This window comes from Centrocercus urophasianus, unplaced genomic scaffold (assembly GCF_019232065.1).
Source record: "Centrocercus urophasianus isolate 14NV4802_14NV808 unplaced genomic scaffold, USGS_Curo_1.0 seq_12, whole genome shotgun sequence".
NCBI classification, from domain to species: Eukaryota; Metazoa; Chordata; class Aves; order Galliformes; family Phasianidae; genus Centrocercus; species Centrocercus urophasianus.
The window spans coordinates 16309373-16330757 of record NW_024884364.1 but is presented as its reverse complement, the minus strand read 5'-3'; the positions used below and the strand labels follow the sequence as shown (position 1 = coordinate 16330757).

The window sequence follows — 21385 nt, the reverse complement described above, 5'->3', positions numbered from 1 at the left end:
CTCACCTCACACAGTTTTCTCCAGCATTACAGGCCCTTTACATTACTTCCCAGGCTAAGGGTCGGGCCCTGGAACAGGCTGTGGTCGCAGCCCCAAGCTGCCAGAGTTCAAGGAGCATTTAGACATCACTCTCAGATATAAGGCTTGAATTTTGGGTGTTCCTGCACAGAGCCAGGAGCTGGACTTGATGGTCCTTGTGGGTCCCTTCTAACTTGGGATATTCAGTGATTCTATGAGGTCCAGGAAGCTTGCACCTGTGGGCTGGGGTCCAAGCCTGACCCACCCCTACAGCCACTGCAGGTGAAAGTGCGGTTAGGTACTCTGCAATCTAATACTTATTTTGTGGGTTTTTTTGAACACCACAAGGCAAGCAGTCTCCTCAGGCCAAGCACGAGGCAAGCACAGTTATGCAGATATTCAGGGAAAGGGAAACCAGTCTTCAGAGAAGGAAGGCATGATGTACAGTTCTGCTGCTGCTCCTCGCAGCTGTTAAGGTGGGTGGCTTTCTTGCCTCTACTTCCTAATCATCAGGCAGAGGTTACAACACTCACTTTTATTAAAGCACACTGCAATCTGTAACTAAAAATGCTCTGATACAAAGATGCTCTGTCTCAAGACTCTTCACATCAACTTCCCTCATAGCTGTCAAGAAAATACAACAGCAGCCCTCTGCTAAATGTTTACCTTCCATGTGGGGACCACTATCACCATTATGGCAATGACAGTATTTAACTGTAGCTGAAGGTGCTCTCCCCCCATCACAGAAAATACCATACAAAACCCAACGTGCCCCCATTGCAAAGGAGAAGGGGGCTGGCTGCCAGCTGAGGGGCAACTGAGCTCTGCATGCCCCTGGGCAGCTGCCATTGGGTAGAAGTGGGCATGGAGACAGCCATCAGCAACCCACAGAGTCTCCAGGGAGCCTGCTGTGGGCACAGGGAGGCAGCAAGGACTGCTGTGTCCCACTTTGGAGACCGTGACCCTCTGGGGAGCGCTCCTCCAGATGATGTGCTTTTCTGGAGAGAACTGGTGAAGTACTGAAGTTTTCCTGGGTACTGCCCTACTTCTAAAAGCCTCCATTGGGATCTCACTGATTGGAGGTGAGGGCTATAGGGAGAGAAGAAATGGGGACAAGCCAGCCTGAGCTCACACAGGGTTTGACAACAGGGATGGCATCTATAAGGTCAGCCAGGAGAGACCTATTTCCAGAAGCCCCAAGATGATATTCAGGCATAAGACCCGAGGGGCACCAGTCACACTTCAGCACAGCTGACAGTGGCCATGCACCCAGAAGTGCCTCATCATTTCTCCAAGAGCACTCTGTGCCCTAAATTCTACTTGCCTGGCTCCAAGAGACTTGTATGCAGATGACTGCTTTGCCACAGGCTACGACATGTTTTAACACTTGGCACCTCTGCCACCTCTTCCATAAAACACAGATGAAGAGCTTCCTCTGCCTTCTCATGTGTGTGTTGCAAGGGCACACGCTGATGACCGTGGGGAACAGTGGCAACGGGAGCAAGCAAGCACACGTCAGCACAATGACCACATGACAAGGGATGGGTGCCTTGTGCTCACTAGGCTAGCTGAAAGCACATTAATGCACAAAGGAGAAGATGTAGGAGCTGCAAGAAGTGGCTCTTTCACAGAAGAGAGGAGCCAGAGGAAAGGTGTTCATTTTAAGGAGAAAGAGGAATGGGTCCTACGAGGAGCTCACTTGATAGGCTTAAGTGTTGCACAGGAATCACTGCAAAGACAAAGACTTCCAGTGCCAGCACAGTCTCCCAGAGGGGCCAGGAACATGGCAGCACAGCTACCGACTGCTGTTATTCTCTTTTAATAGAACACAATCCCTACTGAAACTGGATTAGTGAGTTTGCAAATTGCATTAGCCAACATGGGCCTCTGCTGGTGCAACAGGAGTAGGAGAATGGGAAATAGCATTAGACTTTGCCTGCCATTATTACTGCCGTTATTAACTTGTCACTTTACTGTAGTGTTCGTATAACAATGAATTATTGCCTGCAAACAGGCTGACATGATTGAATTACTGTGAGAGCAGCTCCACGGAAAGGAGAGGAAACGTTAACCCTTTCTGAAGGAGTCATTGCCTCTCCTCAGGTGGGCCAGGCCTTGGGGAAGTGTGCATTTGTGATCTAGAAAGTCTCCCTAAAACCCAGGAGCATCTGCAGACATAGCTGGAGAATGCTGTGTGGGATGGAGGAAGCTGGGAAGCCAGTGGCTCTGGGGTCCAGGACCTGCAGCTAAGCCTGGGGACACACCTCACAGTCCTCCTGAGAAACCACGTCTCCCTGCAGGACAGCAAGGACTCGAGGACAATTTACCTTGGAGGAATAAAAACAAACACAGATATAACCCAAATCAAAATGCCCCACAGCTCTAAAATTAGAAACCTTCCTGTCAAACCCTGAAATAAATGTGTAAGTTGTGCGGGAGAGGGGAGGGGAGGGAATAAACGGCTCCCAGCATGAGTTGTGCCTGCTGTCAGAGAACAACGTACGGCTCACTGATCACTTGTAAATTAAAGTATGGAGATAGGATCACCAGAAGATAAATTCAGTACCAAGCTACAGCCGCCAAGGATAAAGAAAGGAAAAAAAAAAACCACAAAAACACACAGATATTTAATCAGCCCTTCATCAGAAAGAATTCAAACAAAAGAGTGCTATGTCAATTAGGAAAAAAAAAAGTAATTAAACATAGCCAAAGGGCAAGTTACAACACATATGGCAGCACCACGCACAAACTCCCAAGTCATTCTAGAGTCTGGCCATTAATGGCCACAATTCCTCACCGAGTGTCAGACAGACACCTGAAAAGTTCGAGGCACATCCTAGCATAGAGCTGCTCCCCCTAACTGTGACTGCAATTTGTCTTGTTCGTGCTCACTAGGTTTGACTTGTGCTCTTTCAGAGGCTCCCACTGAACAGCTGGCTGCTACACACAGTGACATGAGATGCTAAGAGTGACATGCAATACCATTTTCTTGCCATCCAGACAGCAAGCCCCCCAGACAGACCTCACATAGGATTGTGAGGCTTTTTGTACTACCTGCACCAGCTCTGCCAGCTCCAGCTGTCAGTGCACAGATACTTGGGAAGATACAACCAAATCCATACAAGAGCTCACTCACTCCACTCATCGTTAATTATTTCTTTTCACCAGGTTAATTTGCTGCAGTGGGATCAATGGTGGCACAAGGAATGAAACAGGACCATGTAACCAGCTTAAGTGCCAGAGCTAAGGATCATTTCCCTCTGCACAATCAAGTGCACAGCTCCACTTGCCTTGTGAAACCTAAACTCATGATTCATGAGTTCATGATACTGCTGCCTCCATAAACTAATTGATGAATCCATCTACTGTGTGGAAGAACAACTGAAAGAAATGAGCCATATGACATTTCTCAACACACTGTCATCTTAAACTTCTTAAGGACAGAGGAAGTATTACAGTGGGATAGAGTACAGATCCATCATTCTCTGGACTCTATGCTTCCCTATTATACAGGACAGGGAAAACTGTAGGAATCTTCTTTGATAGCATCCCAAATTCCTACTTAAGCAAGTACAACGGCCCTGGGAGACAACTGTTATATATACACGTTAAGATAAAACACTCTAAGCCATAGATTTAGCATGTCCATAGTCTCCCATTTTGACGTAAGCAGGCTGCAGCTTCAATGAACCCAGTGTTTAAGTCTTCGACTAATGACAGGACAGGCAGAAAACCAAAAATAATCAGTCCCTTAAGAACCAGAGTTCTTGAAAAACATTGCTATAGAAATTGCCCTTATATGTTCTGCTGACATAGGGCCATTAGCTTCACAGGTAATTGAAGTGCCACTAGAAAAAATGGCTAGGCTTGTTTTAGTGAAGTTACTTCCTTTACATGGGCACTGCTAAACCACCTGACTATGCAGGCGACTGTTGTGCTGAAGAACAAAGTTGCTGAGAAGCCATCACCTGCAGTAGAAGACACCCCAGCCCATCAGTCGAACCAACACCTGTGGAAGCCAAGAGCAGGGGATTCACAGTAATTGGGACTGGGGTACTCATCTCATGGAGCCCAGCAGAAGGCCTTAGGCTCCATGGACTGGGGAAAAGAGAAGAGAGAAACCAGTGCTCTCTACCCAAAGGGCTGGCAGTCCCAGAGCCATCCCGATAGCTGCTTTTGAGTGCTTTAGAGACACGAGGAATGCACAAAGCTTTCGAGTGAGGAAATGCTGAAGGACTGCTCACTGCAGAATATTTCAGTTCAAGGAGAGCAAGCAGGAAATCAATGAGAAGCTGAGGAGGGTGGGGAGAAGACGTTCAAGTCAACATCAAAGAAGTTTTATGGGCACAGTCTGCCGACAGGCTGACATTCTGCTTCTGTATAAGCATATTCCAAGCGGCATCGGAGGGCCACTCATGAGGTAGCAGAGCGCAACACAATGCTCTAAAATGGAAGTGAAAAATTTGAAGTGCAAAATGTAACTGGGAAGAGCACTAATTTGAAAGAGCAGCGTATTCTGCACACAGCTCACATCTCCTGATGTCATTAGTTTTGTTTGGGGGCTGAGAAGTGAGACATCCTGCAGTAAGATCAGTGGGCACTCATGAAGCAGGTGGAGCGAAGTTAGGTCCTGCTAGGTGCAAGAATGCATTCTGGCTCCTTAACTTCATTGAGGTGCTTCACACATCTAAAATCCAGCTTCTGGGGCTATGCTCACGGGTGCGTTTTGCAGGCTGAAGCCCCAAGGGAAGCCCTGATTTTTAACTGACTGCAGTCAGCAATGTGATCATCAGGCTTACAGCAACAGTTCACAAGCAAACCTGCAGAGCAGCCAAGTACATTCCCACATCAGCAATGAGAAACCAAAGGCAAGGGCAGGTGAAACCCAGCTCTGATCCAACAAGGCTAAGATCAGCACCCCTGCCACAGAACCAGGAATGTCAAACACATTTGGCACAAACTCCTTCCCCCTGCCCACAAGTGGGCTCATGTGGACATGGCAGTCTTTTTGTTTTCCTCACGTGTGTCCATGGGCAAAACTGCACCTCAAATCTGTATTTACAAAGCAATGTCCTGGAGACATTCAATGTGAGGCTGGACAGGATTCTGAGCACCTGACCTAGCTGTTCATCACAGCAGAGTTAGGCTAGATGACCTTTAAAGGTCCCTTCCAACTCAAACAATTCCATGATTCTATGATATCACCATAATAGCAGTGAGAAGACTGGGCCCTCGGTATATGACAGTGACAATACAGAGAGATGAGGGTGTTGGGAGCAGGTGTAGAGAAAAAGCACACCAGGGTACCAGTCTGAGATGAATAACTATGCCAAACAGGCAGCAGCAAGTCCAACTGCCCCAAGACACCCAACCCAGGGCAAATGTGCAAGGCTAAGAGGCTGCCATGAATACAAGCCCAAAGGAAAAGAGGTGGAGGAAGCAAACCCACCTGTGCCAACTGGAGGAGAAAAAGGGCTCCAGCTGGGCTGTTAATGCAGGTCTGCACAAAGGCACAGCCCTGAATCATGCACAACCGAGCCCCGTCCTCCCGCTTGCTCAGCGTGCTGAAAGCTGGCAGGGAGGAGCAGCAGCTCTGAAGCAGGACAGCAGGTCTCACCTGTGGGCAACAAGGGGGAAGGAGTGAAGCTCTGAGCACATGGGGGACATGAGGCTGCTCTGCACCATAGTCACGACTGCAGACGAGCAGCCTCCTGTCCCTGCTGAGTGCCTCTTGAACTCCTCCATCACTCATGCAAGAGCACAGCTATTTGCCAGATGGAGCAGAAGGCTTTAAAGCAGGGAAGCAGTGCTATTCTACAGAACAAAACCATTCTGAAATCAAGCAAGCAGCAAACTTGAGATAAGTTTCCAGACTCCACTTGTGCAGGGCTGTTTCCACCTCATTAACTTTCGTTGTTGAACTTCATTGTTGGATTCTGCCAGCAGCCAAAAGTATTCGGTTTCAAAGCGTGCATCTTTTGGTTCACGCTCATTAGAGCCTCCACTGAAGAGCCTGGGAATGGTCAGTACACCACTGCCATCAATGTAGAAAAGGCCTCTTCCACATCCAAACACAGGAGGAGTCCTTGGACATAGACATTATTAAGAAATCAGAAGGAAGAAAGGTAGTAGTACTCAATTTTTATCAATTAGAAAAAGTCTCACAGACCTCTGCACAGACCTGCTGTGTCTTGGCAACTGTTTGAAAAATCCCAAATCCCTCTCCCAGTGTTAAGAATGCCATAAGGCAGTTTATTTTTCCAGTTCTTGTCCATCCCCAGTCTGTATGATCACCACCTGCTTGGCTGCTGACCATGTCTTTAGAGAGAAGGATGAGTAGGATGCTGATCTGCCTCTCTGCAACCGCCAGGGACAGCTTGGACCACAAGGTAAGAGTCCTCAGGTTTCTCTAGCCACCCAAACTCAGCGAGTCTGCTGCCAGGGGTCACATTTAGAGCAACAGCTCTGCACCCCTCCAGGCACAGGACAGCTGGGGCAACAAAGCCCTGTCTCATGCTGATCCCAAAGAAAGTGAAGGCACAACTGCTCCCCCCCACTCCAAGGCTAGCTGAGGAGCCTTCTCCCTCCCCCTCCACATTAAGTTTCAACCAGACAGCTTCTTGTAAACCAAACTTTATGGAGCAGCCCCTGGAGAGACCCTGGAAGCTAATTAATGCTCTAATGAAGAGTCTGACGTCTTGTTTGCTCGATGGCTCCCAGGTCAATCAATCTGTCATAGCCCAGCTTGCGAAAAAGCAGCAAGAAGCCCAGCACCCCAGTGTATGCTCAGTTCTCATCTCATTCACTCCTCCCCATCCCTCCTCCCACGTTCATTACTGTCAAAAAAAAAAAAAAACAGTAGCAAGAGGACAGATTTATAGAGGTGATTGCAGTTTCCCCCTTTGTGCCAGCCTCAGGATTAGTCATGAAAGGGCCAGCGAGAGATGACGCCAGGAGGGAGGAACAGGAAGGGCAGAAGATGGGAAAAAGAAATCAACTTGTGGGCACAAGGTGGTCGTGCATTTATCAGAGGCGAACTGTCTGCATGCAGCTTGCAGTGTGGGGCCAAGAAGGGCTGTGTCTAGCTGTACATGGGGACTGGGAGAGAGCGATCCCTGCAGTGAAGCCAGCCCACCTCTCCAGAGCCAGCTCCTGTGAAGGAGCTGTGATCAGACCCCCAGAGATCTGCCAAATCACCCCACACTCACTGCAGGGGAAAGATAAGTCAGGGAATGCACACAAGGACAATAGCAATTTAATACACCAGTACAAATCTGCTAGAGCCTTCTTGCCAAAAGAATTATACCCAGACGTCCTAGCCTGCTCAGATCACAGCACAGCCCCCTCCACCTACTGCGCTGCCAGGGACTGTCTGCTGCCCTTGTTTGTGTCCCACAGACTGCACAAACTCACACTGCTTGCAAATAGCCTGCCCAGTCTCAGCTGCTCCACCTCTGTAAACTTGGCAGGGAGAACCAAGATCTGCAAAAGAGCCACAAACTAAGCAAGGCTGCTAAGCTCTCAGGTCCTCCCTGTCCCCTGTACACCTCCCGCATCCCTCCTGGGCTCCATAAGGCATTACAGGGCATATGTTCTCCCAGCAACATGTGACGAACTGATAAATGCAAACACTTTCACCTGGATTCAAAAGGAACCACTTGTACCGCATCTTCCTCTAACACCACAGCATCAGGGAGTGCTCCCATGTCTGACCCCTCCAAGGAAAGGAGTGCCAGGGGCCCTCAGAGGAAGCCCTAACTTCAGGTGCTAAAAGACCCAGGGTCTGCAGAGCAGGATAATGGAAGCCTCTCAAAAGGTTGCAGGTGGGAAGAGATTTCACCCCTGCACTTGGGGCTTGCTCCAAGCTCAGCCCACGCTCCTCTTCGTGATCTCCTGCCAGCTTTGGCTGTGGGGAAGCAGCTGGCATGAATTGAACTGACTTATATTGTTCCTTCCCATTTGCTGCAACATGAGCTCACTGAGAAAGAAACAGGCAGCTCACAAGCTGGAAGGAGCGCACTGCCTTGGAAGGACATGAAACAGCTACAGGCAATCTAGCCAATCACCTCTCTAGCCCAAAATCCTTCCCAGACCCCCAGTACCAGCACGTAGAAGTTACAACCCAGCACTCACTCTACGGCAGTGCAACTTGCTCTCCATTGAAAACACATAGAAGCTGCCTGTGGCAGTGTGCCTCTTAGCCTGACACTATGGAAGTCGGCCATGAAAGAGAAACACTGGAGCTTCAGGTATTACTGTTGCTGCTGGTGGGCATCCATCCACCAATGTATCCAACATCAAGCAACAAACACCATGCCCTCTCAATACCTTGTTTTTCTACAAGCTCTGACACGTACAGATCACAACCTCTACAGGGCTTTTCTCCATGCTGCCAGTCCATGTAATAGCTTAATTCCCCAAGGACTGGGAACACCACACCCAAAGGTCAACTCTAGCTCCAGATGTCACGCAGGACACTTCTGCCATTCCACCTACAGACCTTCAGTTCAGAGCTGGGCTCTCGCTGCCATTTCTTGCCTTATTCCCTTCCTCCTTCTGAGCTACACATTTTGTTTCTTCCAGGGAAGAAGAAGGTACACAAATGTTTTGAGCTGCATTTCCTCAGTGTTCCTGTTGGCTACCTGATACAGCAGCAGGTGAAATTATGTTGCAGCCATGTTAACGTATGCCAATCCAGAACAGGAGCTGCAACTCCTGCAGTTGCAAACACTTACCACCACAAGACTGCCAAGAAGAGATGGCCAAAGTGCTGAAACAGCAAACCAGCACACCAGAAGCTCCAGCACCTAAACCCTAGAGGATGTGGGACTTCACAAAGCAGAGAGATTAATGAAGCAATCGGGAAGCCACTGTTTTACCTTTCTCACCATAACACACTTAAAAGGCATACATATATCTACTGCCACTTCTGCACCTCGAACCCGTCAAACAGAAAGGTCACTGACAAACAGGGAGCTGAGGTTTTGAGAGAAAACCAAAATCCCAACATTAACTTGCAGTCTGGAAAGACATGCTAGCTCAATTTGCTAAAAGATCTCCAGAGATGCCCTCTTCATTGCATATCCCCTAAGAGATCTGTAGTGGGGATAGCTCACCCCAAACTCGCTGGTATACGTGTCAAGGTAGGGGCTTAGGGCTAGTGGCAAAGGAAAGAGACTGGGACAACAGTTGCATCAGATTAAGGGGACAGGATTTCTGGGGCCACAGGCTTGGACTGTGACAGCATTCTCAGACACTCAACTCTGTTCAGTCCCAAACGACCCCTTCTGAAAAAGAGACAGTGAGAGGTGCTAAGAACCATGGAGTCACTTGTTCTGTTAACCACTTGATGGTTACAGCACCAGTAAAGGGGAACCGGCTGCCAGAGCATAGTTTAAATGTCCTCCTGGCCACACTGAGCTGTAATACAGAGGTTCTCTTCCTCCCTGTCTCACACACATACGCACGCACAGAGACATGCCATAAAGAAGCCTATTACTCCAGGGACGATCTCCAGTCACTGCTGTTTCATAGGGAAATATGCTAAAATGATGAACATCAGAAACATGACCTTGAGAGCAGCAAAACGTCTCACAAGGCAGGATAATCAAGACAAATAGAAAAGATTAACCTGGAGATGAGGGCGAGAGAAGAGAAAAGGAGGAAGGGAGGCGGGAGGGAGGCAGGAAGAGAGGGAGGAAAGAAAGAAGGTAGAGAACTCACGAGGCAGCAGCATCTCCTGACTTTTGCAAAGACACGCAAAGGATTGGGGAAGGTGGAAGAGTACAAAAAAAGCCACTGAGGGAAGAAAAACAACCCTCAAGCCAGAAGACAAACCCTAGGGAGGCATTCCTCTGCACAGGAACACAAGGCCAGGACTAACAGTATTACAAAGACCTAATCCAAGAGTCTCGAAGGTGCAAAAAGCCTCACTTCAAACAGGAACTCCAGCCCTAAGGCTCAGGCAGCAGTAAATCATTCTGCTCAGCAGGGTTCCACTGCTAGCTACCCTGACTTCACGTCTTGGCAGCCTTCAAGGAGAACAAGGGGCACCACCCACCAAGAAGTCAGCAACAAAGCCTGCAGAAGGTGCCTAACACTACTGGCTGCACAGGTTTTCTCACAGGTTTTTCTGACTGCCTCAGCCAAGCCAGATCCTTGTTGCCTAGATGGTGCACATTCCCCATTGGTGCACACCAAGGACTTGATGACTTCCAGCTGGACAGGGCTCAATTTCTAGCAGAGATGAAAGTCAGGCTCTTTAAACACTAGCTGCTTTTGAAAATACCACCAACAGTGCAAGAGATACAGCCAGTTACTAAGAACTGCAGCACACCCCTTGTGATAGGTGTGCACATACAGGCCCTGGTGCAAGCATCACTCTTCTTTGATCCTGTCCCTCTTCTATGAGAGTCCACTCTGATAAATGGAGGAGGTATTCTGAAAGCCATCTTCGTTTCACAGGAACACAGACTTGATTAAGCCTCACCCACCTCATCTCCCAGAAGCAAACCCTGAGAACAACACATGAGGAGCAAAGAAAGTACACAGTTCCCAAAGATGGAGAAAGAGATTCCAACGTATCCACCACCAAAAAGTCCCACCCAAGTCTTTCCCAATGGTCTGACATCAGTTGCAGCCACAGGAAAGGTCCATCTTTTGGACAGACATCCACAGCACTGGCATGTACCCATCCCATACTGCACCTCCATGCTGCCGCCCTGTGTATTCTCAGCACTTACCTGGCCGTAGGACCCTGATCTCCAACAGGTTGGAGGTCCTGTCTGCCAGCCTAGTCCAGCTGCTGTTGTAGTTCTTCCTCCAGAGCTCAGCCACACACTGGTACTTGCCAGCCTCCGTGTCGCTTGCCCGGCTGATGCTGAGGCGCACGTTGTTGCTAGACTCAGCCTTCTCAATGGCAGTACGTGTCCGGAAGCCCAAGTACCTGTCACCCCACTGGACCCCACCATCACGTGTGAAGGTGACCAGGTCATGAAACTCGCTGCTGCCTGCCGGCTGGAAGCGCCACGTCACTGACACCGGCACCCAGGATGGGTAGTGTGGTTTGATGATGCACTGAAGGTCAAAGGACTCGTTGTAGGTTACCCCGGGGGTGCGGGAAATAGCTGTGACAGCAAAACCAGCCTCTGCAAAAAGAGAGAGAAAAGGGCCTTGAAGCACAAGGCTTGATGTTGCAAGAGGAACAAGCATGAGCACTTGTAGATACCATGATTCACAGCCATCTCCTGCCAAGGGACCCTCCCCCCTTCTTCCCCGCTCCAGGTCCGCAACTGGTCACTGCAGGGGAGAGAAAGGCGGGGGAAAGTGAGAAGAAACAGCTTTCTTCCACACTTTGGAGAAGTTATAACCTAGCAGAGGTTATGGAATCCCAGGATGGCAGCAATTTGAGTGAGAGAAGCTGGTTACTTCTCCACATAGCACACTTTCCATTCTCTTCCAGATCACTGCCTTACAGCTCTATGGTTCTTTGATGTATACAGTTATCCTCACACACGTACATCTCCACAAGCCAGTCAACACATTTTTACTTGTCTGCACCCAGTACTTTGTTGGTTAAGAGGAGTTTCAAACCATCAGCCTGTTAATAATTTGAAAATAGCAAAGATAACATATTCCCATTTGACTGGCTTACATTTTGGGTCAGGGAATTTCCACTGCTCATTTACTGGAGAGAGAAAATACTTTCTGTTCTGATACTTCAGCACAGCCTGTAGATATAGCAGGGACCCTGTTCCCTGCCAGCAGCTTCTCCAAGAAGCGTTCACTTCCTGGAGGGCTGTGCTGGGTGTCCAGGCAGGCTTTGGTATTCCCTCTGTTTCTCTCCTCCCTTACCCTCCTCCTTCCCATCGGCTGAGGACTGAAATCCCTTGCTAGGCACTTGAGAGCCTTTGAAGTGCAAGCACACGCAGTCTCACCTGAAAGCACATCTCTTTTCTGGCTGTTGCATCATAACCATAGAGTATCTAGATTTATGGATTTAAATATCACCTGTGCTGGTTCAGCTAAAGAATTTTTTACCCTGGCAGACTAGCAAGCGATTAGATCTTAACTTGAAATGCGAGTGTCACTAAACCCACTGCATTTTTTTTACTAGCACTTTTTGGTAGCAATAAAACTCTCTTATTCTTTCTTAGCACCTTCCATTTGAGTTACTGAAGACATTTCAAAAGCATTAATCTGAACAAAAAACCTCAGATTCTGCAGTAGCAAAACAGTATTTGGTATTTTCGTCCGTAAACCTTACTGAGCTACTTCAGCTTTGTTAGTTATAGAATGAAGACCTTCTTAGAACTAGGCAGGATGTGCTCAACAGTCAGAAATTTCTCTGAAACAAAGGATGGAGGTAGAGGGACAACCTCCTTCCAATCCCACCTTTTGGAACTGCTGGGAAATTCCTAGCATCTTAAATTTTAGCATGACTAAAAGTGATATATTTTAAAATCTCAACTTCATCTACTCATTGTTTCACCCCCATAATCCTTCCGAAGTTGCAGAACAAAGAGAATAGCCGACACATGGACATACAGCAGGCCAATTGTCACTGACCCCAAGACAAAGACACAGTCGAAGCCAGCTGAGAATCTGCCTTAAATTCTTCACAAAGTACTGTCCTTAACTGCTTTTGGATGCTTTACAGCAATGCTTTCTAGCTCTAAACAGAACAGTCTCTGAAAGAAGGTCAAAAGCAAAGGGGAGGAAAGGAGAATAAAAGCAAGATTTTAATCAGAGTATTTTATGACTTTAAAGTCTGGTCTCTCACACATCGTGCCGAAACTTAAGATTAATACAGTAGAGAATAAAAAAAAAATTAAAATTATATCTTGACTTTTCAACAGCACACCCCAATTGTTTATAGCTCTGGCATTCCGTAAATCAGTGGCCTTGCAGGAACATTCATCAGTTCTTCAGTCTCCTGCAGAACTCTTTGGGAACCGATCCAGGACTTGATACAGCAAGGCCTGAGCGGGACCCAAGTAATACATGCTGTGCAAAATCCCTAACGTCCTACCTACCCCTCCCTTACACTGATGTCGTTTGTGTTTGAAACAGATGAGCTCTTTGGCAGAGCTGAGTTCCAGACTCAATGACTACGGCTTCTAATCTGGCTTGACTTCAAGCAACGGTGCAGTTCTGGGCCAGCTGCTCAGGGCCTCCCAGCAGAGGCAATGAGGACCGGTCCCAATACGTGGCTCCTGTGGGCTTCTGATGCCGCTGGAGATGCTCATGATTTCTGGTGGATGGGCCAACAGACACCTGGTGTTTCCTTCTCCTGGTCTGGGGAGCTGAGCTGAGGTTTGCCCAGGGCACGCAAAGAAGTTTTGATGCACATGGGTCACAGATGGAGAACCACCACCTCACTACCCACAGCCCAGCTCCCTTGCTGGTGGAAAGTAGGGCACCATGTCAGTGCAAATCAAGGTACGGCCAGTTTGTTTCGTTGGAAGGACAACAGCCACTTTACCTTCCTCAGCCACCCCCTACTTTGCCCCTGCCACAGCTACCCCTCAGATTTTGCCTTCAAACACCATAGGACAAGCAGAAGTTTTGCACCAATCTATCCAGAAGCTGCAGGTAGTCAGCCAGTGCCTCCATTCCACTGGCAATGGGGGTGGGCCAGGCTCCAAGGGGGCACAGCCCCTCCGCCCCCACACCTCGAGTACTCACCAAGAGCAGTGATGGTCACTGGGGTGCCAGCGTGCCGCTCCCCAGCTATCTGCCACTCCCCATCCAGTGTCCGCATCCACTCGGCCACCCGGCACTCGTAGTGGCCCTCGTCTGCCCTGACACTGTTGAAGATCTCCAGGGTGAAGGAGCCAGGCCGGACCTGCTCCATCTGGATGCCGCCATAGCTACTGCGCTCAGCATATAACGGGCCGGGCTGCAGGGTGCCATCTCGATCCAGGCGCACAATTTCACTTCGCCGGTTCTGCTTGTCCACCAGCTGCCAGATGACGGAGAGGCGGCTTTGGGGTCCCACACTTGAACGCACATTGCAGCCAAAGCGCAGGCTTTCCCCTTCCAAGACACTGCTGGCGTTGTTGATAATCTCCAAGGAGATGCTGGTCTCTGAGGAGAGAAACGCATACACACAGGGGAGATGATACACACTTGCCACTTCTCAGTCTGCAAGAAGGACGCTGCCGGTATTCTACCAGGTGCAGGAAACTGCCCACGCATTTGGGTCCAGGCACGTCTTAAGCTCAAGCGTGACCACATCCAAAACCAGTCTGTGGGCAGCGAGCTGCTCCTGGTGACTTGCACATTCAAAGCAGGTGTTTGCCAAAGCTGGGGAAAATCTCTGCCTATGGCTCAGGAGACATAGCCATGTTTTCTGGTCGCAGGTCCGGGCTGGGGTCTCAGCAAAGCTTGAGGGAATTTGTGCTGCTATAACATGCAGGACATGCAACTGGCTTTGCAAAAAAGAAAAGCTTCCAACTCTCTGGGCTTTTCAGTTGGTGTCAATCTGATCAGCATCTTGCCACGTCCATTTCTGCAACACCTTTTGGGCGAAGCTGTCGCAAGCTCACATTGCTACCAATGCTAGAGGTAGCTATCAATGTTTAGCAACATCAAAAACACTGGCATTCTGAGCTTCCCAGAGATGTGAGGCTCTATGGCTAGTGTTTCAGAGATACTGAGTGCTGGTTACTCCTGTTGTCTTCCATTGGAGTTATGGACACTTAGCACCCTTGAAAAATCACATTTGTTCCTAGAGCTGGTGTTGTAAGAAATCTCAGCAATTATACATGCCTGGCTTTGCTGTAAGTACTGTACTTTAGACAATTGTCCAGTGTGAGATTTCTAATTAGAGTAATTTTCAATACCAAACAAATGAGACCAAATATTGGTAAGAGAGAAAATAATGAGAATTTATTTTGGAGAAGTGAGGAGAAAAAAAGCTAGAAGAAAGGGCTGCACTTCTCTATAAGCCTAAGTAAAAGAGACAAACATTGCACTAAACTTTCTCCCAGAGTCCTTCAGACTGTTTGGTCAACCCCCTGGCTGTGGTAACGGGCAACACTTGCCTAGTTGGCCACGCCAAGGCTACCTGCATCATAGAGACCCCCCAAGTCAATTGACCCTCTTTTCTTACTCTGCTATATACCTTATTCATCTCATCTGCCTGATAAAGACAAAAGGCACACAAGTGAACCCCTGGCAGGGCTGTTTTCACCAACATTAGCAGATGCAACAGCGACCACGACAGGGCTCCATGCTGAAGAGCAAAGCAGAGCTTGAGGTGAATCCTGGCTTTTCCCACTGCAGGGCAAAACCCCAGTGCCCTGTACAACAACCAAACAACAGCCACTGAACACTCTGCAGAAGCTCAGCAGCAATTTGGATAAAGCAGGGACAAGCCTGCTGTTACACCTGCTGAATGTTTCAGAGCAGCTGGCTCTCTGCAGGGCAACGTGAGGGGAGAGGGGCAAGGAGCAAGTTGCACACACTTTCAGTTCATGGTTGAAACTGCCAGGCAGGGGTGATATGGGGAGCATGTTTCCTCACCTCTGAACCTGAGCAGCACACATCCTTCTTGCTTTACTCTTCCTTAGAAAAATGCCTTACCAATTGGGATTTCAAGCCTCCACAACATGCAAACTCTTACTCTTCCCCTTCCCGCACTGTTGGGCTGGACACACCACAGCCTCACTAGCTGGCTGCCCAGAAGCTCTTGGCAGTGTCCTAGGAGAGGGTGGTGAGGTCCCTACTTACTGAGAGGCAGGACGGTGATGGGGATGTTCTTTGGCCGTTTGCTCTCCTTGTCAATGAAGTCCCCTGTCACAGTCTTCTCCCGCTCAGTCACCCGGCAGTTGTACTTGCCACTGTCCTCAAGGCGGAGGCGGTAGATCTTCAGTACAAAAACATTGTCACTTTCTTTGGCTACCTTGAGCTGGCCCAGAGCCTCACGCTGGGCAAATTCATTGTTAAGCACCGGCACAGCGTTTGGCCCCAGACTGGCGATGAGAGAGCTGTTGAAGGCCCAGGAGATGGAGAAGAAGCGGTCAGGGATGTTCTGTGCCTCCAGGATGCACCGAAACTCCACCGGCTCGCCCACAATGTACATCCGCTTCTCTGTCTCCAGCCTGACGCTGAACTCTTTATCTGGGGAGAAACAGCTCAAGTCAGCTTGGCAAAGCCAACCCAGGGAACCAGCACACCTCATGTTAGATGGCTGCAACTTACTGCATTCCTGTGACACATGCATGCACCCACAATATGGAAGGCCAAGAGATTTGCTGCAGCTGTGAGAGGCAGCTTGCTGCTCAGCAGCCAAACTTTGCAAGGCTTCCTCAGCCAAAGCACCTTTGTCCCAGCCCTTCCTCCTGGGAGCAGCTCTGCTGTCAGGCCAGGATCCAATGGCACAGAGGGATGTGCTCTGGAGCCTGGTTCTACTTGTACCCTGCTCACCAGCTCAGCTAGGGCCAAAAGACAGGGCCTTTGGGGGATATCAGAGAGGAAAAAACACTCATGCAGGTTTTTAGACCCTCAGCAGGAACCTGTGCTGCTGTGGAAGGATTTTGACTTGCAAATGGACCTCAGGGAATACAGAAACATTTTATTTTCTGCTCTGTCACTCCTATCTCCTCACTTCCCAAAATTCTCATTGCCTGTGCTAGCACCAAGAGCCCAACATAATATGCTTCAGCTCCCCTTTCAATCCAGATCACTGGCTGCATAAGGCAGTAGGGTATGCCATCAAGCTTCCTTCCTGCCTCATTCTTCCCTGGTTGCTATTTGCTGGCATCCTCCCTGCCCTTCAGCCTGCCAGCTCCTCTCAAGCAAGGTCATGTAGCAGAGAAGGGAGCCTGGGCTGAGGCAGCCATAGACACCTCCAAAGGCCATGCAGAGGACCTGTCAGGATGGCCACGGCAAAGGAGACCCCTCTCCTCACTCCAAAACATGGCTTTGTGCTGCCCTGCACCAGGAGTGGCAGGAAAAAAGTGGAGATTGTGGTAGAAGATGCCACTGGTCCAGGTCTCAGTGGTGCTGAGACAAGTGGGCCTACCCTGGTTCCTGCTTGGGTTACCAACAGTGAGGGACCTCAGCAACCCCTCCAGGAGCAGCTGCCGCGCATGAGTGCACCCTTTCGCTGGGCATATCTTAGGAGACCACAAATCCCACCATACACTCAACAGAGAACCGAAGTCTAAGGCAGTGAAATCCCAGACCATGCATGGATTTGCAGGGCTTGCTCCACTTCCACTGTTAAGTGTGACTCAGACCAAGGGGAGCTCTGCAGCTGGCCGTGCAGATTCATTTGTTTTGCCAACTAACAGCAAGCTGAAAGTGAACCTAACAACGCACGGCGCTGTTTTCCACCTCCTCTGCTCTCTCCCACCACCCAGCCAAGCAAGAAAAGAGAAAGGAGACACTGACCAGTTGCTTGCACGTTGACGATGGTGCCCTGAGAACGCTTGCGGGTCATGGCATACCAAGACTTGTCTGGGTCCTGGATCCACTCAGCTGCTTCACAGTAAAACTCGCCTTGGTCTGAGGGGTGGAGGTTGAAGATTGTGAGCTTCGAGGTGGTTTCCCCCACCTTGTCCAAGCGCACGTCCCCTGTGGCGTGCCGTTGGGCGTAGGTGCCCCCGGCCCGCAGGACAAAGTCGCGGCTGAGGGAGATGATCTCCACGGGTGCCTCGCCGCCCCGCTGCCGGTACCAGGAGATGGAGACGTGGCTGTGCTGGGCCGTGCTCTTGGACACCTCACATTTCAGCTCCAGGGAGTCGCGCTCCACTCTGTGCAGCGTCTGTGGGACCGCGGTCACTCGTAGCGAGTCGGGGATCACTGCAGGGAAGGAGCAGAGCATTAGCCTGAGGGATGCTGAAAGGCTGACCCACGGAAAGAACTACAACCCGGACACATTAAAGGAAAGGTTTCTTTTTATGCTTGTAATTAGTCATGAGCAAAGCCCATCCTTCCCAAGCTCCTCCTGCCCACATCTTTCAGCCACTCCAATGCCCCCCATTTGCCCTTCTCCCTTTAGTCACTGTTTGGCCAAACTAAATGTATTTAGCTTCTTTAATCTTCCCTCATAAAGAAGTCAGAAGATGCAATTCCCCTCTCCTTTGTTTATATCCTTTCACATCTTAATGACCCCCTCAGGCCAAGCAGAAGAGTTTCTGCATTCGGAGGGAACTGAATCCTGCATTCAGAGAAAACTGGCTCCAATAAGGGCAGCAACTCAATTGCTGGGACACAGACACAGCCAGGCACTGACTAACAAAACTGCCAACCAAGCCTCACTTCGATTAACAGGAGAAAAGGGAGAAAATGCCAGGAGCCCAGCCTGTGAGGAGCCTGGGCACAAGGTGAACTACTGCTGCTGCAAAGTCAATGGGTCACACAACCAGCAGGACAAGGCACAAAGCACTAACAGGGACGTGGTATAGGACAGAAATCCCTGTCATGTCTTCTCCATGGCAGTTTCAGAGGTGGGCACATCAGTGCAAGCTGAGGCCAGGAGGTATCCCATCCCAGCTGTGTCACCTTGCTGTGCCTGCACAGCTGTCCTGTGGATGCAGGCAGTGATATCTGGAGAGAAGGGGACACATTCCCAGCAGACAGGCTTTCTTAGAAGGAAGTATTTCCTCGCTGTCTCAGGAAACATCACACAGAAGGAGCAATGCAAGCCTTCCCCTAAAGTCTGCAGACAAGGCAGCACTAGTGAACCTGTCAGTGCCCACGGTTCCACCATGCACCAGGGGAATATTATTAACACATCTCAGCTCAGTTTCATTGACAACACTGGAAGATCTGACAAAATTGGTTATGTTGCCAAAAGCTGCATCTGCTTCATTCAGGCACTGCTAGAGAAAGCAATCAGTTGCCATGAAGACAACTGCTGGTGTTATTTATGGCAGCAAAATCAAAGGGAAGAAAAAAGCCACAAGATGGAGTAAACAAGAGGGGAAATCTTTACTTGCCCAGACCAGCACATTTGCTTTGACCAAATGTGCATTTCCCAAGGAATTTACTGCCCCAGCAGTGCAGGGCTGGCAGCCAAACTCACCAGCTTGCTGCGCCTGCATGGAAGACTTCAATTTCTCATTTTGAACCTTTCTGAATAATTTCCAGAGCAGTGCAGCTCCTTTCTCTTAGTCCTCCAGCTATGGACTCCTATAACTTTTCTTAGATTGTTTAAATAAATTAAATCTGATCACCGTCATCTCTCTGGAGTCACTTTCCCACTGGGCTGCTTTATAGGCAGAGCTCCCTCCTACACCTGCCTCCCTACAATGATGGGTGAAAGGAGTGCTCTGCCCACCCTCCTTCCTTTGATTTGAAAGCCCTGCAAATGCAAGGAGAGGAAGTCTTTTCCCCATGCAAAGCCCATAGCAGCAGTTGCCCATGGCTCCCATGGTGGGAAGGGAAAAGTGCAGTACTACAGCCACATCTTGCTTGCCATCCCACTCCCCAAGCTGTTTACAGGCTGACGCAGGCACCGTTGTGCCAACTGGATTCCACATTTCCAGGTCATAACCTGGTGGGAGGATTAGTATCTTACACACCATAACTATTGCAAAATGCATTTCTGGTGGAAAATCAGTGTGTAGCTCTGTCTCTCTGCTCCCCTCTCTCCTGCACCGTGCTTCTCCCAGCGCACAGCCTGGCTCTTAGCCCACCCCTAACTGCTTTCATGAGTCAGCAGGGTAAGAAATACAGCGTCTCCTATTAGCCCTGAGCCACCAGTTGCTGTAGAGGGGGTGACTGCAACCCCCAAGTTTGAAGAGCTGCTGAAATATTAGATGTCAATATTGCCACTAGAGGGTGTCAGGTACCCAGCCAGGGACAGGCCCAGAGCCCTGCTGCCAAGAAGAAGAGGAGGAAGGAGCCCAGCTGTGCTCCCCAAACCCCTCTTCCCAGGTATACCCATGAGCATCCCTCTGCTGCACACACAAGCTGCAGACATACCCAACTTTAACACATACTTCAATAAGGCACAAGTGAGGAGCACCTGTGAAGAAAGCAGAACTATACGCAGAATAGGAATGAAGGTGTTTGCTTCAGGTTAAAGAACTCGCTTACAATCTCCAGGAGCACAGACCAGAGTTCCCTGGTCTAGACTCCCTACACATCTCAAGATCTCCAACACACTTTCCTCCAAACCCCAAAACTAGCCCCAGTTCCTGAACTTTCCCTCAAAAGGACAAAGAAAACCCAGGTGTCTCCCCTTCCCCAGGCTTTTTCTGCTTTGTTCTTGGCTATCCAAACCTCAGTCACCCACAAGGAGCATACTGCAAAGCTGTTCTGTGCCAGCCACAAATCAGAGAGCTACTAACATCTCATGTGCTCCCAGGAAAGGCAGTGAACCTGGCTGGGATGCCATCTCCTTGTTAAGCGATGAACAAGGAGCAGCAGCCTGGGAGCCAGAGGCTCAGGCTGGTAACAATCACTCATTTCTATGGCAGCGTTATATTGCAGGCTCCTCAGAAGTAAAGCTACTTAAAAGAGGACAGCCAGCACAGCAGGGCTATCTTGAAGGCCAAGCAAAGACCCACCAGCCTCTTCTTCCCTTGAGTTTCATTCTTGCTTTTTACCCTCCAAGACACTTTGGAGGCACTGCATGGTGCTACTTTGTGTCCCCAACTGCCCAGTTCCAACCTTCTGGATAGAGCTAAGCTTGCCAAGCCTCAAGTGTGAACTACTTAGGAAGAACAAATATGTGCACTCCCTACTCCCAGGGAGCTGCTTTTGGCTGAGAAATACTGCTCTGGATTTTAACAGGAATTAGTGCAAGAGTTATGTCTCCATCTGCCCTGTGACATCTTGCTGCCCCACAGGGATCCCAGCTCATTGCCACCAGCCCCCTTCCCATCCCTCTGGTTGTGTTTGCAAGAAAAGCTGCTCAAGACAAAGCATGGTGCCAGCACCATCAGTTTGGGGCTGTTCAGCCTCTCAGGTCTGGGGAGACCTGAGAGTGGCCTTTCAGTATCTAAGGGGGGACTGTAAGAAAGAACGAGACAGACTCTTTAGCGGGGTCTGTGGTGATACAACAAGGGGAAATGGTTTCAAATTGACATGGGGAGATTTAGACTGGATATAAGACAGACATTTTTTTACAATAAGGGTGATGAGACACAGGAACAGGCTGCCCAGAGAGGTGGTGGATGCCTCAGAGACAGCCAAGGTCAGGCTAGACAGGACTGAGCACCTGATGGAGCTGTAGGTATCCGTGTTCACTGCAGGGGAGTTGGACTGAATGGCCTTTAAGGGTCCTTTCTGCCTCAAACGACAGTGTGATTCTATGATGGTAATACAATTCAGAAAGAACAGGAGCCCACCATGCAAGCTGCCCTGAGGCAGCAGAAGGCACCCTGATTTCCATTCCTTATGGGAACCA

General features: G+C 49.5%; 1 protein-coding gene across 2 annotated transcripts in view; it reads right to left on the bottom strand.

Moving 5' to 3' along the window:
• Positions 1-21385, bottom strand: part of IGSF3 (immunoglobulin superfamily member 3) — a 77395-nt gene that overhangs the window by 12284 nt on the left and 43726 nt on the right. The window contains exons 3-6 of one of the 2 annotated variants that reach the window (XM_042809761.1): positions 17419-17829; positions 15754-16143; positions 13705-14106; positions 10761-11165 (exon numbers count right to left, since the gene is read on the bottom strand). In XM_042809761.1, the coding sequence (XP_042665695.1) occupies positions 10761-11165; positions 13705-14106; positions 15754-16143; positions 17419-17829 (1608 nt within the window). The remainder of the gene's footprint in view (positions 1-10760; positions 11166-13704; positions 14107-15753; positions 16144-17418; positions 17830-21385) is intronic. The other variant, XM_042809762.1, reaches the window with a different exon arrangement.